Here is a 14,746-nt window from a genome sequence, read left to right on the forward strand (position 1 = left end):
TCGTCGTCTTCGCTTCACGTCCTGCATGCATGATGGTGGTGAAGATGTGTGTGGGCAGCGGCGAGCCCGTGTCGTCGTCGGTACACGCGCCGGCTGTAGCGTGGCCTGTGCTGCGGCCTCGCCCGCCCTCGCCGTCGCGCCTCGTCGGTCTTGAGCGGCGATGATGGGTGTTGTTGAAGTAGCATGATGCAGTCCGTTTAGCTAGGACTTCTTGACGACTTAGCGGCATCGTCGGGGTGCGCAAGGGGTACGCCTCGCGGGAGTAAATTATCGGGAGACCGGCGTCGGTGTAAAACCGACACGCGCTCATGTCGGCATGGCCGGTGTGGTCAGCGCCATGACCGAGCCCGACGCCGAACATACGGCAGTCGCCGCAGCTTGGGCGCCGTCTCACAAGGTAGGTGGAGTGGTGTCGGAGCAGGAGAAGCGTGCTACTGGCGGCTGATCACCACCGACGGCACACGCCAAGGCGGCCGCTCCAGGATGGTCAGCCACTTAGTCTGCACATGAACACAGCCTCCATCATGGGGCACACATGGCCGGGTACATCACTTGTGTTTGTTGGCTAAACAAGCCACGGACGTTACATAGCCCATGCATGCACGTCCATTGCATGTTGCCTGCTGCTGCTCGCTTCGGCTATACCCGGCATCGTCAGCTCGGGTGCCTGAACGTTGCGGCTGCTCCTGAACCTGTACGCCGTTTGGAACTGTGCGTCGATCCTGAACACACACACACAAAAAAAACGTCGAGCCGCTCCTTTCTTCTCGCCATAAGTAGCTAACTGAGCTAGTGGGTGCTCGCTTCTGGACGGACGATACCGAGCTAACGCGGCACTGCGCTGGGTGCCAAGCTGCACGCAGACGCCGGGCTGCATTGCCGCTGCCCCCTGGACGTCAAGTGCTACTCCATCGTGTCGCCCTGGACCTGTACGCCGGCGAAGTGCCCGCATGCTGAGCTGCACTGAACCTGCACGTCGTGAACAGCCTGAACGCGCCAACCTGTACGCCGCCGTCTGCTGGTGCCATCAACCGAGCTGCTCATGTCCACCAAGGGGGCTCCATGTCCGAGCTGCACTAGGCTTGTACGCCGCGCCGTACGCCAATGAGGTGCATGCCGAGAGCCCGGTCCGCCCTGCATGTCAAGCTGCACCTGTACGTCATGGTATGGATGTTGTGGCCGCGGCAAGGGCCAATGAAGTCGGCGGCAAAGGGCTGCGTGCCCGGAGCACCTCGACGCCGTCGCCTTGGCTCCAGAGCAACACGCTGAGCGCCTAAACACCGTGGCCGCTGCAGTCACGTGAGCTCCATGAAGTTCGCTTCGAGGGGCCGCACTCCCGTGGCACCTTAGCGTCGTCATCCGGGCTCTCGAGGGTCCACACTCCTGTGGCAGCTTGGCGTCGTCCTCCCTGCTCTGGTTCACGGTGGTGGAGATAGCGGCAGGCTGCGCGCCGGCAGCTCCGACGCTTGTACTTCGTCACCGTCCGCAGCCGCGCAAGATCGACGACGGGCGACATGTGCTGTAGAGAGAAAGAAAGAGAGGGGTCGGGTACGTCAGCGATGAATCTCACCGTTAGCAAAGATCAGCTTCGTCTCCATGGTCGGCGTCCTCCTCTTGAACCTGTACGTCTTGCTTCAAGCGCTGGATTGATGGGATGATGGCTGGATGGGTCTGCGCACAAGAGCTGGACGTGAACCTGCTTGGATGCAATCTGCCTTTTCTTCTTCTCCCTCTCGTGCGTGTCTCCTCTTCTTCTGTCCCTTTTCTCCCCCCCTTTTGGCAGGAGGTGTCTTGCTTTTTATAGAGGCAGCCAGCGACCAGGATAAGGACGTGGCCCGCGTCATCTGCGGAACGACTTGCTCGATCGATCTTCTTTCGTTTGCTGCAAGTCTAATCTTGTTTAAAATCTTATCTCTTCCCTGCTTTCCTGCTTCTAGAACTTCTATCCTACGGCTGGAGAAAGTCACTCTCCTACGATCGAAGCTGTCACGTATACGCGTCTACTTCCGGCCGATCGATTCGGCGCGCGCACGAGCCATGGTCGTATACGTGCCAAATACGTCAGCCCTATCAAAGTTGTACATAAACGTAGCCCGACAGATCCCTTGTTGGACTCATGGTGAGCTAGCTCGTGATTAATCATCTTCCAATTAACCAACCCGTGACTCTTCTCCAATTAAAACTGTCACGTCTCACAGCATGTTTCAATCCCTCTATTGTCCACCGTATTGCAAATATGAAGTCCGCCGATTGCCTCCTAAGCCAGCTCATAATACATGAACTTTGCATATCAATTGAGCTCACATTGGACGTCATTGACATTCCAGCCTGTCTCTTTAAAACATAGACAAAAATACATCAAACATCAGGAGACGAGGTTGAACAAGGTATAGTGTGATACCGATGATCAAACCTCGGACAAGTAAAATATCGCGTGACAAAGGGAATTGGTATTATATGTGAATGGTTCATTCGATCACTAAGTCATCGTTGAATATGTGGGAGCCATTATGGATCTCCAGATCCCGCTATTGGTTATTGGTCGGAGTGTGCACTCAACCATGTCCGCATAGTTCACGAACCGTAGGGTGACACACTTAAAGTTGGATGTTGAAATGGTAGAACTTGAATATGGAATGGAGTTCGAATATTTGTTCGGAGTCCCGGATGAGATCCCGGACATCACAAGGAGTTCCGAATGGTCCGGAGAATAAGATTCATATATAGGATGTCATTTTATGTGAATTAAAATGATGCGGAAGGTTCTATGGAAGGTTCTAGAAGGTTCTAGAAAAGTCCAGAAGAAACCACCTAGGAAGGTGGAGTCCACATGGGACTCCACCTCCATGGCCGGCCAACCCTAGTGGGGGTGGAGTCCCAAGTGGACTCCCCTAGGGGGCCGGCCACCCCCATATGGAAGGTGGAACTCCCACCTCTAGTGGGAGTCCTAGCTTGGGAATGTTTCCCACCATATGGAAGGTTTTGGGTTCGGGTCTTATTCGGAGACTTGTAGTCCAACACTTGGGGCTTCCACCTATATAATGAGGGGCCAAGGGGAGGGGCCGGCCACACCAAGACCACAACCCGGCCGCCCCTTTAGTGGCCGGCCACCCCCTCCCAAACCCTAGCCGCCCCCTTCTCCTCCATAGCTCCCGCGTGCTTTAGCGAAGCTCCGCCGGAGTTCTCCACCACCACCGACACCACGCCGTCGTGCTGTCGGATTCAAGAGGAGCTACTACTTCCGCTGCCCGCTGGAACGGGGAGGTGGACGTCGTCTTCATCAACAACCGAACGTGTGACCGAGTACGGAGGTGCTGCCCGTTCGTGGCGCCGTGATCAAGATCTTCTACGCGCTTTTGCAAGCGGCAAGTGATCGTCTACCGCAGCAACAAGAGCCTCATCTTGTAGGCTTTGGAATCTCTTCAAGGGTGAGACTCGATAATCCCCTCGTTGCTACCGTCTTCTAGATTGCATCTTGGTTTGGATTGCGTGTTCGCGGTAGGAAAATTTTTGTTTTCTATGCTACGTTATCCTACAATGTTATCAAGTGCTGAATAACAGCACAATCAGATTTAGTTCATCACAAAAGGTATTGGTAATACACAACAACTACTTAGTGGGCGATGCATCACGAACGAAGCAACTATACTTCGTGATGCATCACAGGTTCATCACACGAGGGGTTAATATATACCACCTCGAACAAGTTCATCATTACAGACCGGGAATCAGGTTGTAGCAAGTCCTAGCTAATGGAGGGATACAACACCCCCCAAAATCAGCAGATCATGACGAAGGAAGCAGAAACACTAAGCAGGAAATTGGTTGCGGAGCCAGGTCCTAAGCCAGCTCCTCCTCAGTGGCAGCAGCTTACGGTACTCGGTATACTCTGCTTTATTGTCTGCAATAAAGTCGATAGCCCTAACCAGCAAGTTAGTCTGAAACAGCTGCACCTTGCACTCAAACCGGGGCGTGAAGATCATCTTCATCTGAGCGTAGTTTGTGATCGGGGTGCCGACGTACTAACGGTGCTTCGGATAGCGCTGCAATCCACAAGGAACAACTGTTAGTGCGGACGGGATTCACATACTTTCAGATCTATGAAGGAACTCAATGAGGCTTCGTACCTGAATGTACTCGTCCGCCGTCTCTTCATCAGCGCCGTAGAAATAGCAACCATCTTCGCTTCAGTCAAAAATGCGATCGAATTTCATCTTCATAATGACGCTCCACTTTGTCCTCCAGTTTCTGATGTGGTTGTAGAGCTGAAGAGTGGTGACATATATGCCAGCGAGTGCAAGAACATCCGCTGCTACTTTCTTCATCTGCTGCTCCTTGAATCCAATGTTGAAACAGACGCCGCTACGGACGAGCTGAACTAACCGGTTCAGCACAAACTCGGTTAGCTCAGGTTTCCAAACCATGACAGGTTTGGTTGCAATCAGATATGGTTGAGCATTCACAGTAGACGCAGACAGATCAGGGGAGCCCAAAGGTAGATCGCCTACATGACAAACACTAGCAAATCAATGAACTACCAATACCACATCCACATCCTTAAACACTAGCAGATCAATAAACTACAACCACTACCGGTACCACATCCACATCCGCATCCTTAAGCAATACCACATCAATGAACTACCACTACCACATCAATGAACATCAAGATAAGTAAGAGCGGCCTTACAGTCAAAGGAGCCACACACAGCACCGAGATCGGGGAAGCAGGGGACCCTGGCGAAGATGCAAGCAGCACCACCGTCCCAGTGGAAGAGTCAACGGCGACAACGGTCCCCGTGGTAGAGTCAGATGCTACCTGGACAACCTCCACAACCTCGATCAGCGACGAAGGAATCTCCTACAATAGATTCGTTCAGACCCCCCTTGTGTACCCAAAAGATCTAGATCTAAAGCTAGGGTTTGCAGAAGCTTACCACAACCGAAGTCATCGACGCAGAGGAATAAGACGATCATCCGCGGCCAGTAGCCACCGCCACAGCACCGTCGCCGCCGCAAGCCTCGCCGACCGTGCGGGTGAGGAAGAGCCGGCCATGTCGCTAGATTGGGAAGGGTGGATGAGCTCGAAATGGGGGAAAATGGGGGATTTGGATTTGCCGGTGAGAGAGCCGCCTCTATATACGGTGGCGAAAATTCAAGCGCGGTGATCGAATTCGTCCCGCCGAGATTTCGTCGTCCCGCGCAAGCTCCCGCCATCTCCCGTGGTGGCTCTGCGAGGACGTGGCGTTCTCCAGTTCTGCGAAAACAGGGGTAGCTCGTTAGAAACGGCAGAAACGGACGTTCCTCCAAGACCTAGCCCGAGGGTGCTTTGAGAAGCAATTCGTGTAAAAACGCAGGCTCGGGCAGGTAACTAAACGGACCGAAAAATGCTGGACCGATACGAGCCAAGAAACATATAGGCTACCAAACGCACCCTAACAGTTTATGTCCCGTTTTCAACGTAAGATCATGTCGGCGCAATAGTTCACTCAACAATGCGTGCACGAATACGAGTACTGTCATTTTTGGCAGACTTGGACGACTTGCGCATCTTTGACCGACCGCAACTAACCAGCACGCGTACCCGTTGCACGGCTAGGATAATGTGGTGACTGCGTTTCCTTGGATACTGTTGCTCCGTTGCTTTCGTGCTGGGCTGCTGGCGTATCCTATCTGGATGGACCATGACGTCACACGTAAAAGCCATATCTTCTTTCTGTCGTCCATGTCACCGGAACATCGTCGAACTGCCGACCAGGGCAGGGCAGGCAGGCAAGGCCGTCGGCGCGAAAGGATCGAGCCGTCACCACCGAGATTTTCATCATTCTTTATGATGGATGATGGAGTGCACAAACCAGCTAACTTCTACGGCACAAACCGGTGACTCTAATTTGTTCTTGCACGAACCACCTGCTCTAAGCATAAAAAATTGTTACAGAGAGCCGTAGTGAATAATTTAACAGTGTACTCCGTACCTGATAATTAAGGTGACCTCACACCCATCGTAGCACGCCCTAGATATATTTCTGTTGCGTGGTAAGAAAATTTTGGGCCGGAGCAAACCACAAGCGGACAACTGCCAACGGGAGCGGCTCCAAGTGGATTACTAGGTCTAGAGTGGAGTGGGTGTATCCTCGGTTTCCTTCCTTTCTTCCCGGGAGAAGGAGGCTCTGCGCGACCATGGCGGCCGGCGATGGCAGGGACGCCAACGTAATCTGATAACCTTATCTCATTTTGGCTCGACCACTCGGAGCCTATGCCGCCACCTGCAGGTGGTCGCAACCATTATCGCCTGGGAGGGGGGAGGGGGGGGGTCGCGGTCGTTGCTGCCGTCCAACAGAGAAACACATTACTTGTGCATAAGTAAATTAGAGTCACCTCATCGTGTCCATGTAACTTTTGCGGAGAAAGTTGCTGGTTTGTGGAATTTTCTCTTCGTGATGTGTTTACCTAAATGTTTTGTATAAAGATTCAGATTTTTGTGAACTACATAGTATATTGTTATCTTAATCGTAGCAATTCCATGGGTCACACTCTGTACTACCCTTCCACATGTAAATAAAGTGTTTTTGTCCCGTGCAAATTGCTAGACAGGATCATTACCTTTTCCGTAGGAACATATATATGTGTAGGCCAGCGTCGCCTTTCCCCATTTTCTATTCCCCGCGTGTTGCTTTCGGTAACTTTTTTCCCGTCCATGATACTCCGGTATCCAGCACCACAACGAAAGCTACCGCTGCCCCATCTCTCCAGACCGGCCGATTGAACGGGATATGCTCGGCAGATTCAGGATACACTTGCACTTTACCCCTCACACGAAGAAACGATCTGCTCGATTCGTCTTCGTGCCATATTGTTGAGGCAGCATTCTTAAGGAGCAAGATATTCCAATGCTGGAAGGAAGGAAGAAAGGGAATAAATTTGGCAAGAGGAGTTGACGCAATCTGCGTTCTGCTATCGCTGTCGCCTATGATGGCGCGCCGAACCGTTCAATCACAGACTCTGCTTGATGTTGGCAAGCCTACCTGCGCAGCGCGTTCGTTGCAAACGTACGATGCGGTGTGATGCTCGCAATCATGGTCGATCGCACATGGATTGGATAGATAACTGGATGATTAGATTGCATCCGTCAGTCATACGGAGACGCTGGCTGCTGCCGGAAGGAATGATGGAAGTGGTACTTGGAAGCTGCGTGCGGGGATCCGTCCCGGAAAAGATACGCCTTTGCTAAGCTAGACTCGCATAGTCACATGCATGCGCTCCGGCTACAAAAATGGCGAGCTGCTTATACAGTCTGTCCAGTCCCAGCTGGATGTGTGGATCGCTGAATGCTGAATGCGTACACTGCTGCAGCGCATGCCTCCGTGTGCTTGTACAGTCTCGCCTGCGAGTAGTCCTCGCAAAGACTCCAGTCACGTACCCGCTAACGAGGTGCAAGCAAAACATCTGCACGTTCGTGCAGTCGTGGGCATCGCGGCACCCGTGATACTCCTAGGACAGTTGCGCCAACATTGGGTTGCAAATCTCACTAGTGCTCCAGGGATTTACAGGTAGGAACAGGATCACAAGGAATAGTTACAGCGTAAAATTTCTTGTGCCAAGACTCGGGATTATATATTGTCTTCTTGCTATGTCGTGTCCTATTTGCAAGTTTGCTATGCATGGATAAAGTGGGCAAACTAGTAGTTTTAACGCCCTGTGAATGAACCACACCGATGAAGGCCAAACACCCATATGTTAGACCATCTCTCCACCGGGCGCGCCTTAAATAGGGGTCGGTAGGTACGCTCGTCAGGCAGTATCCTATTGGAAATGCTCATATCTGCTCCCTACTTTAGGGAGAAGTTGCACACACCGATGATTCCAATAAGGATCCTTAAAAAAATTAAACAAATAAATATAAATAAATTGTAGAATTTCATTAAAATTTATGCTTATTTATAAAGTTTTGAATGAAATTTAAACTAAACTAAACTAATTAAACTAAAATAAACCCTAGTCTATTGGTCGTCGGTTGGGCCGCGCGATGGGCCTGCTCATCGTTAGTTTTCTCTATCTTTCATTCTCTCGGCTCATTCTGTCTTTTTCCTCTCAGTGATATTGCCTCTTTTTGTTTATTTATTCTTCAGTCTGAGTTTTTCCTCTCAGTGATACTGCCTCATTTTCTTCGGTTATTCTTTAGTGTGATTTTATATAATCATGACAGTTTATTCTTTATCTCATTACCTCAGGTCATTTTTCTTTTCATGTTTCTCTGCAACCTCATTACCTCAGCTTGGGCCTCTCATTACCTCAGCTTTGGCCTCTCATTACTTAGCCTCGGTTATTTGTGTTTATGCTTATAGAGTACCCACTAGAAGCAGATTGATGTTCTCATTCTCATTCCTTATTTATCGTTGTTTCCTCTATGTCTCTCTTTCTTCAGTTTTATTTTCTCACTCTCTCAGTTAATATGTGCTAAATCTCATTTCTTCATTTTTTTTTGGTTTAGTTTCATTAGTCTCTCGGTCTAAATTCTTTTCTTAATTATATTTATGTCGATGCTTTGAGGCATGTGATCCTTCTGGGTAAGCGATTGATAATTTTCTGAGTGTATTGCTCTTCTTTTTTCAAGGTCTTATCGTTGTTGCCTGTTGATCTAAAGTCTGAGTGTATTGCTATTAGCGTGATATGCCGCCGCTATTTCTTTTAGCACGCTATTTTAAACCTTGGTTAATACGCTCGTGGACAGGAACGTAGCGGTGAAGTAGTGAGACGACAAACGAGAGAGATATGAAGAAATGTTTTTCACCTACTGGTTTGTGTCATCTCACTGTACTTTATGGAAACATATTACTATCTGCATGCCATGTTACAACATGAGTCTAAATAGGCTCTTAAGTTTCTCAGTGGCATTTCATGCTGACTTTTGAATTTTTGAATTCTCTTGAAGATGATGTTCTACCTTTTGTCAACAACCATCATGTCCTATGGGTATTCATCTACTCCAAAGTATGGTGATTTTTTTAGTAATTGCTAAAACCATCAACGAAGCCAGATCAAGATTTTTGTGTTTGGAGAGGTACATGATTTGAGCAAGACATTTTGTGTTGGACAGGTACATGATTTGATTAAGAAATAGAGAGGTACAGAAAAGTAGCAGGATAAGGAGGAGGGTGACATGCCTGTGCTGAGACGAGACGAGATCCAAAGGCTTTCGCAGCTGCATCGGTCTTCATTTCGCTATAGGTCCCCTCCTCATTCCCATCCATCGTTTTTGTGGATCTGTCTTGTTCTTGCCCTCTATCTTTTGGGATCACCTTTTCCCCCTTCTTTTTCTGATCTATGGAGTAGTATTTCCCGTCTGGCCGTTGCCACTGGGTTTCCAGGGGCTTTACATGAGGAGGAAGAAGATAACAAAGGTGACGTGGAGAGGGAGTTGTTAGACCAGGCCTAGAAGGCCTAGTTTCTTTCTGTTTTTATGTGTAAGGCCCAAGGAGAAGCTGAGAGAGGTGGTGGTCGGTGTCATCCTGGTGCTCCTCGACGTCCCTTGTAACTCCTGCCGGTAGCCGGACGTCACTTGTTCGTCCTTAAGGCCCAAAACTTATGTAATAGGAAAAAAGCAAGAAAAATTGGACTGGTCGGTGTAGGAGGTGAAATTTCGGCGTTGGGACTGACTGAATGAGGATTGAACGTGGGATTCAATTGGGTGAGGGGGGTCTAACTTAAACCGAATTACGTTTTCAGCTAGATAATGATTAGACAGTCCCTTTATTTATGTGGTGACTGGTGGCTTCACTTTGGATGGAAAGTTTTGAAGTACATACTTGGCATTGCCTTTCTCCACCGCATAAGTTTGCAAGTGTTCAAGTGGAAATAATCAATTCAGGGACTGATATTTAAGTATATGGTCTAGAAAGGGCACAAGCTTGTACTACAAAATTTTATGTCTGTGTCCAAAGCATCAGCTTGTATTTACAGCCGGCTTCCCAACATACATATTTTGCAGAACGATGGAGAGACAAGAAGTCATACACTCATACTGTACAGTAGTACACGACGACACACATTGTCGTGTGAGCTGGGCATGTTCGCCGCCCCCGTGAGCTGGAGACCTTATCCTTCACGTCCACGTCGACGTCTACGACGAAACTGTAAAAAGAGTTCAGAGCAGCAGACGAACATATCCTTGTGAGCTCTGAAACGGTCAAAGAAAAGCAGCGCGCAATACATTTCTCCGCTGAATCTTCCACGAGATCACGAGAGGCCCCGGCGACTTGCGTCCGTCGTCAGAGGTCAACGTCCAAAGGTTTTATCAACGTCACTCGTGCAGCTCGGCGTACAGTTGACCGGCCGTCCGGGTCAGCTCCGCCAGCTCGGCGAGGTGACCGCGCAGGCCGTCCGCCAGCAGCATCAGTAGCACCCTGCAGTCTGCACGTACCCAACCATCAACCATCAGTCGCTGAATTAGTCCTGGTCCCAAAACCTCGTGGCTCCATGAATTTGAAGTCGCTTTCGCGGTTGATATATGAGGTGCTGATGATTGTTACCTGGGATCTTGCTGAAGTTGTGTAGCGTGACGGCGGCGAGGACCCGGTGCCGGGCCTGCAGGTGGGCTGCGCCGCCGGCAAGGCACCGCTTGAGCTGCGGGACGAGCGCCGAGAACGCGGCGAGCTGCATGTCCGTGCGCGCGTCCTCGAGCGGCGGCGCCGCCAGCGAATGGCTCAGCCACCCCGCCGTCGTCAGGCACGCGGCCACCAGGCCGGCGTCGCGAGAGCCCAGGCACCCGGACAGCGCCGCCAGGAACGGCCTCCTCCCGGTGCCGAGGAGCACCACCGTCACGTGCTCCTGCCACGCCTCGTTTTCGGCCACCTCCTTCTCCTGATCATGACACAATGTGGAGATCACAAGTTCAGAGAAACGGGTGAAACATGTGTCAGTAATGGACACGCGTGGTACCTGCACGGCGGCGTCGGAGGCGACGGACGTGCTGGGCGAGTCCTCGGCGAAGCCGGCCTGTTTCAGCATCAACTCCTCTGCGAGCAGGTCGCCTGAGAAGGAGAAATGCCCTCCCAGCATCAGCAGAGCTTTCCGGGTGTTGGGCACGACATTTTCATCAGTCAGGGAGCGTCGCAGAGACTCCGTGAGGGCTCTGGCAGCCTCTTCCCCGTATTCGCTGGTTCTGCGGGGCTCGTCCTGACAGGCAATTTACAAAGTACGTTTTCAGTGATTTTTTTTGTCACACACATGCTTTTCCCAGCGTATATTTCCCGCGCAATTTTGAATTCTTTCACGAAAAATGGCAATAAGAGTGTGCAGCAGCAGAAGATGCAGTGCTGGAGCAGCATACCAAGGTGCGCTGGAAGTGCAAGAGCAGGACAGCAACAAGAGCTTGTTCTTCGACCGGCGAGCTCCGTAGATGCTTGAGTAGCACGTCCATCGTCTCCAGGACCGACGCGGCGCATACTCCGCGCATTAGCAGTTCAACAATTTCCCTTCTGCGGCAGTTAGAATGCCCTTTCAGTTTCAGATAAAAACGATGGACACATACAGAACAATGTTTCCCTTTCGCTGTGATGAAGAACAAGGAACCAAACCTTCTCAGGCGAATCAGTTCGACGAGCAGACGAACCGCCGCTGTCCTCGCGGAGACCACCTCGCTCCGTATCAGCCGAGCAAGGCTCCCGCCGTCAATCCCGACGGCCACGTAGCTCCTGCACCCGCCCTCCGCCCTGACGCACAGCAGCAGGTGCTCCGCCGCCCGCGCCTTCTGCTCCTCCCCCGTCCCCTCCCGGAGCCTGTGCAGGTGGAAGTCCACGCCGCCGATCGCCATGAGGTGCCTCGCCCTCTCCATCTGCTCCGACACTCTGCGCCCCGCATCGAGCACCCTGTCCACGACCGTCACGTTCAGCTTCTCCTCCGGCGCTTTGCTGCTCCCAGCGACCTGCGGCAGGTTCCTGCAGTGCTCCGACTTCCAGCTGTCGATCAGGCGCTTCAGCACGCGGTTCGTGTCCGGGACTGACAGGGACTCGAGTTCTTGGCCTGTGACGGGGCACGTCCGGAGGCCTCTGTCGAACCAGTGAACGATGGCGTGCCGCTCGAACGTCTGGCCTGTCTCGATCGTCACCGGCCGGTTGAAGATCTGCCGGGTGAGTGGGCAGAGGAAGTCGCTCGGGGTGGTGGCGAAAATGGAGGACTGGAATTGGTTGCCGTCTGTGCTACTGATCTTGAGAGGCCCTTCGCTGGGAAATTTACAGGGAAACACACGCGGATCAGTAATTCAGTGTATGTCAGTGCACCGGTGCACTGAAAGATTTGAATTGCAGAGAGTGCGCAGTTGAATTCGAACCAGAACTCGAGTGTGAGAAGGTCGATCGCAGACATGTCACGGCTCAGCAGGTAGCTCGTTGACTCGTCTGCTCCATTGCTCCGTCCATTCTCGATCTAAGATGGTGAGGATTTTATCATAAATCTTGGTACACATCACCACAATTCAGGAGAAGTGTTGCCTCTTACCTGTGGCTCAAATGCTTCATTGATCAGCATAGTAGGCATCGCAGCCTTTTCTTCTTCCAGTGGAGTGGGAGCGTAGCTCCTTGCTTGGCCATCGTCGCACTCGTGGAACACGCTTTCTGCCTCCACGGCCTTCCCTTGCACGACCTCTTCTTCCTCCACAACCTCCTCAAATTGCCGCGGCGTCTCCTCGATCACAAACACGGCAGGGCTCATACTCTCGGAGCTAAACGCGACATCCGAGCCGATATCATACGTCGTGGACGCCGAGAACCTTGCCGGCCCGCCGTTAAGAGCAGTAGTGCTCGGAGGTGCCGGAACGGACGGGATAGCCAACTCTTCCGTGCGCCCCAGCAGCCAGTCCCTGTAGTAGCACGCGAGCGCGCGCGTGCCGCCGTCCAGCGCGTCGACGAACGTCCGCTCCACCTCCTTCACCCTGGCGTCCGGCTCCGATCTCGCGGCAGCCGCAGCCAACTCGCGATCGCGCCACGTCCGAAGGTGCGAGAGCCCCGGGCGCAAGAGCCTGTCCCACAGCGCGGGCAGAAGGACCGTCCGCGCCTCGCGCGGTGCGAGGCAGAAGGCTTCCAGGGCGTGCACGGCGGCGGAGTGATCCTTCTTCTGGAGCTTGGAGACGACGGACATGTAGAGGTGCGCGCACGCGGCGAGGCGCTCGTAGGGCGCGCCCGAGGCGGTCACCGCGTCCGCCTCCTCCGTGTCGAGCGACGCCAGGGCGTGCAGCCTGAGCGAGACGCGCTTCAGGTCGCGCGGGTCGAGGGGATCTTCCTCCTCCTCTGCCGACGCCGCGGCCCTCTCGACGGTCTGCACGGTCACGCGGAGGTCGAGGACGGCGCGGTGGTCGGACTCGCCGACGCAGGACGTGCAGCCGCTGCGCAGAGACGCGCGGAAGGCCTCGTCCTTGGCGAACGGCTTCACGGCGCCCGCGGCCAGCGAGATCAGCGCGCTGAGCGCGGACTCGTCGAGAGCCGGTACCGCGGCACAACCCCTCCCGCTCGCGGCGGCGCCGCTGCCGGCGGTGTCGATGTTTCTGTAGCTCCTCGCGTTCATCAGCGACGCTGACGACCTCCGCCTCGCCATCTGATGCTCCTCGGGAGCGCCGTCGTGATCATCGACGACGACGTTCCCGTCCCTGAGGCGGCTCCGGGTGAGTACGTCGGACTGCGACCGCGCGGGCTTGGTCGGGCGCCGGCTCTTGGGTGGCATGCTCGTCGTCCGTGGGTCGGCCGGAGACTGCTTGCGACGGCCCTTGAAGCCATCAGCGGAAAGCAGGTCGCGAAGCAAGGATGACGGCGGCGCCATTGGTGCGCCGGAGCTGCGGAGAGTGAACGGGAAAGAGGATGGTCTCTACTGGCAACGCAGCACCGTTTGCTGTCTGCATGGTGGCGATTGTCCGTTGGTACGTGGCTGAACTTGTCGAGGGGACGACAAGAAGAATAGGTCGTCGCTCTCGCGCGAGACGGCATTCCTCTTCCTCCAGATGGAGCTTTGGCGGGCAGCGTCTTGCCCCGTCTCCGAGAGGCCGGCCGGCCGATTTTTGCATTATCCTCCGGCCGTACCTGGGTGTTTGTGTGTGCACTGCACTCTGATTGACCCTATCAAATGTGGCTGCGTCAGATGATGGTGTACCTAGTCTACCACATGCCAACCCTATGACGATGATAGAAGCAAAAATGTGCGGACATTACAGATTGATCTAGCTTGTCTTAATTTGTGTGCCTGCGATGATCCGAAAGAAGATGGAATGTTTGCACCAGAGACGACAAGGTAAGGTTGATTCATCTGCTGACGCTGCAGGTTTGGAAGATCGACCTTGACAGTTCGGGTGGCGCCAATATTTCTCCAACATTCTTTACCTGTAAGGCGTTGGACTTAGAGCAGGTCTAACAGGCCCCGTATAACCCGCCCACCCCGTAAAATTCCGGCGACATACGGGGCAGGCGCGGTTTGGGCCGTCTAGCAGGCCCCGTATTCGGGCCGCCCCGTTTCGGCGGAATACAGGGCCCAGGAAATCGGCCCCGTCGCCCCGTACATATAGTGGGCGCAGGTGCGAGTGAGGGGTTCACCCCTCACTCGCAACCCTAGCTCCGCCGCGCGCCGCCGCCTCCTCCTCCTCTGCTCCGGCGAGCAATTAGCCGCTCCCCGCGCCGCATTCGCCCCGCGCCGCTAGGATGGACTCCCGCCGCCGCGATGAGGGCATCGCCGGCGAGCGGATCGAAGCGATCCCGCTCGCCGGACA

The 14,746-nt window shown here is 53.4% G+C and overlaps 1 protein-coding gene across 1 annotated transcript; it reads right to left on the minus strand.

The window, feature by feature from the left end:
* Nucleotides 1-9,935: 9,935 nt before the first annotated feature.
* On the minus strand, nt 9,936-13,809 carry LOC124679120. The gene is made up of 7 exons (XM_047214939.1): nt 12,496-13,809; nt 12,329-12,423; nt 11,577-12,221; nt 11,330-11,477; nt 10,939-11,175; nt 10,530-10,860; nt 9,936-10,410 (listed from the first exon to the last, which is right to left on the minus strand). The coding sequence occupies exons 1-7, from the start codon at nt 13,807-13,809 to the stop codon at nt 10,301-10,303; spliced, it is 2,880 nt and encodes a 959-aa protein (XP_047070895.1). The 3' UTR covers nt 9,936-10,300.
* Nucleotides 13,810-14,746: the final 937 nt, after the last annotated feature.

Source organism: Lolium rigidum, chromosome 7, assembly GCF_022539505.1.
Source record: "Lolium rigidum isolate FL_2022 chromosome 7, APGP_CSIRO_Lrig_0.1, whole genome shotgun sequence".
NCBI classification, from domain to species: domain Eukaryota; kingdom Viridiplantae; phylum Streptophyta; class Magnoliopsida; order Poales; family Poaceae; genus Lolium; species Lolium rigidum.

What these genes read in the sequence shown, in the direction of transcription:
- LOC124679120 (XM_047214939.1), bottom strand. Translation starts at nt 13,809, where the DNA reads ATGGCGCCGCCGTCATCCTTGCTTCGCGACCTGCTTTCCGCTGATGGC. An exon ending in CTTCTCACACTCGAGTTCTG is followed by an intron (nt 12,222 to 12,328) that starts GTTCGAATTCAA and finishes TAAATTTCCCAG; the next exon opens with CGAAGGGCCTCTCAAGATCA. An exon ending in TGCACTTCCAGCGCACCTTG is followed by an intron (nt 11,176 to 11,329) that starts GTATGCTGCTCC and finishes ATTGCCTGTCAG; the next exon opens with GACGAGCCCCGCAGAACCAG.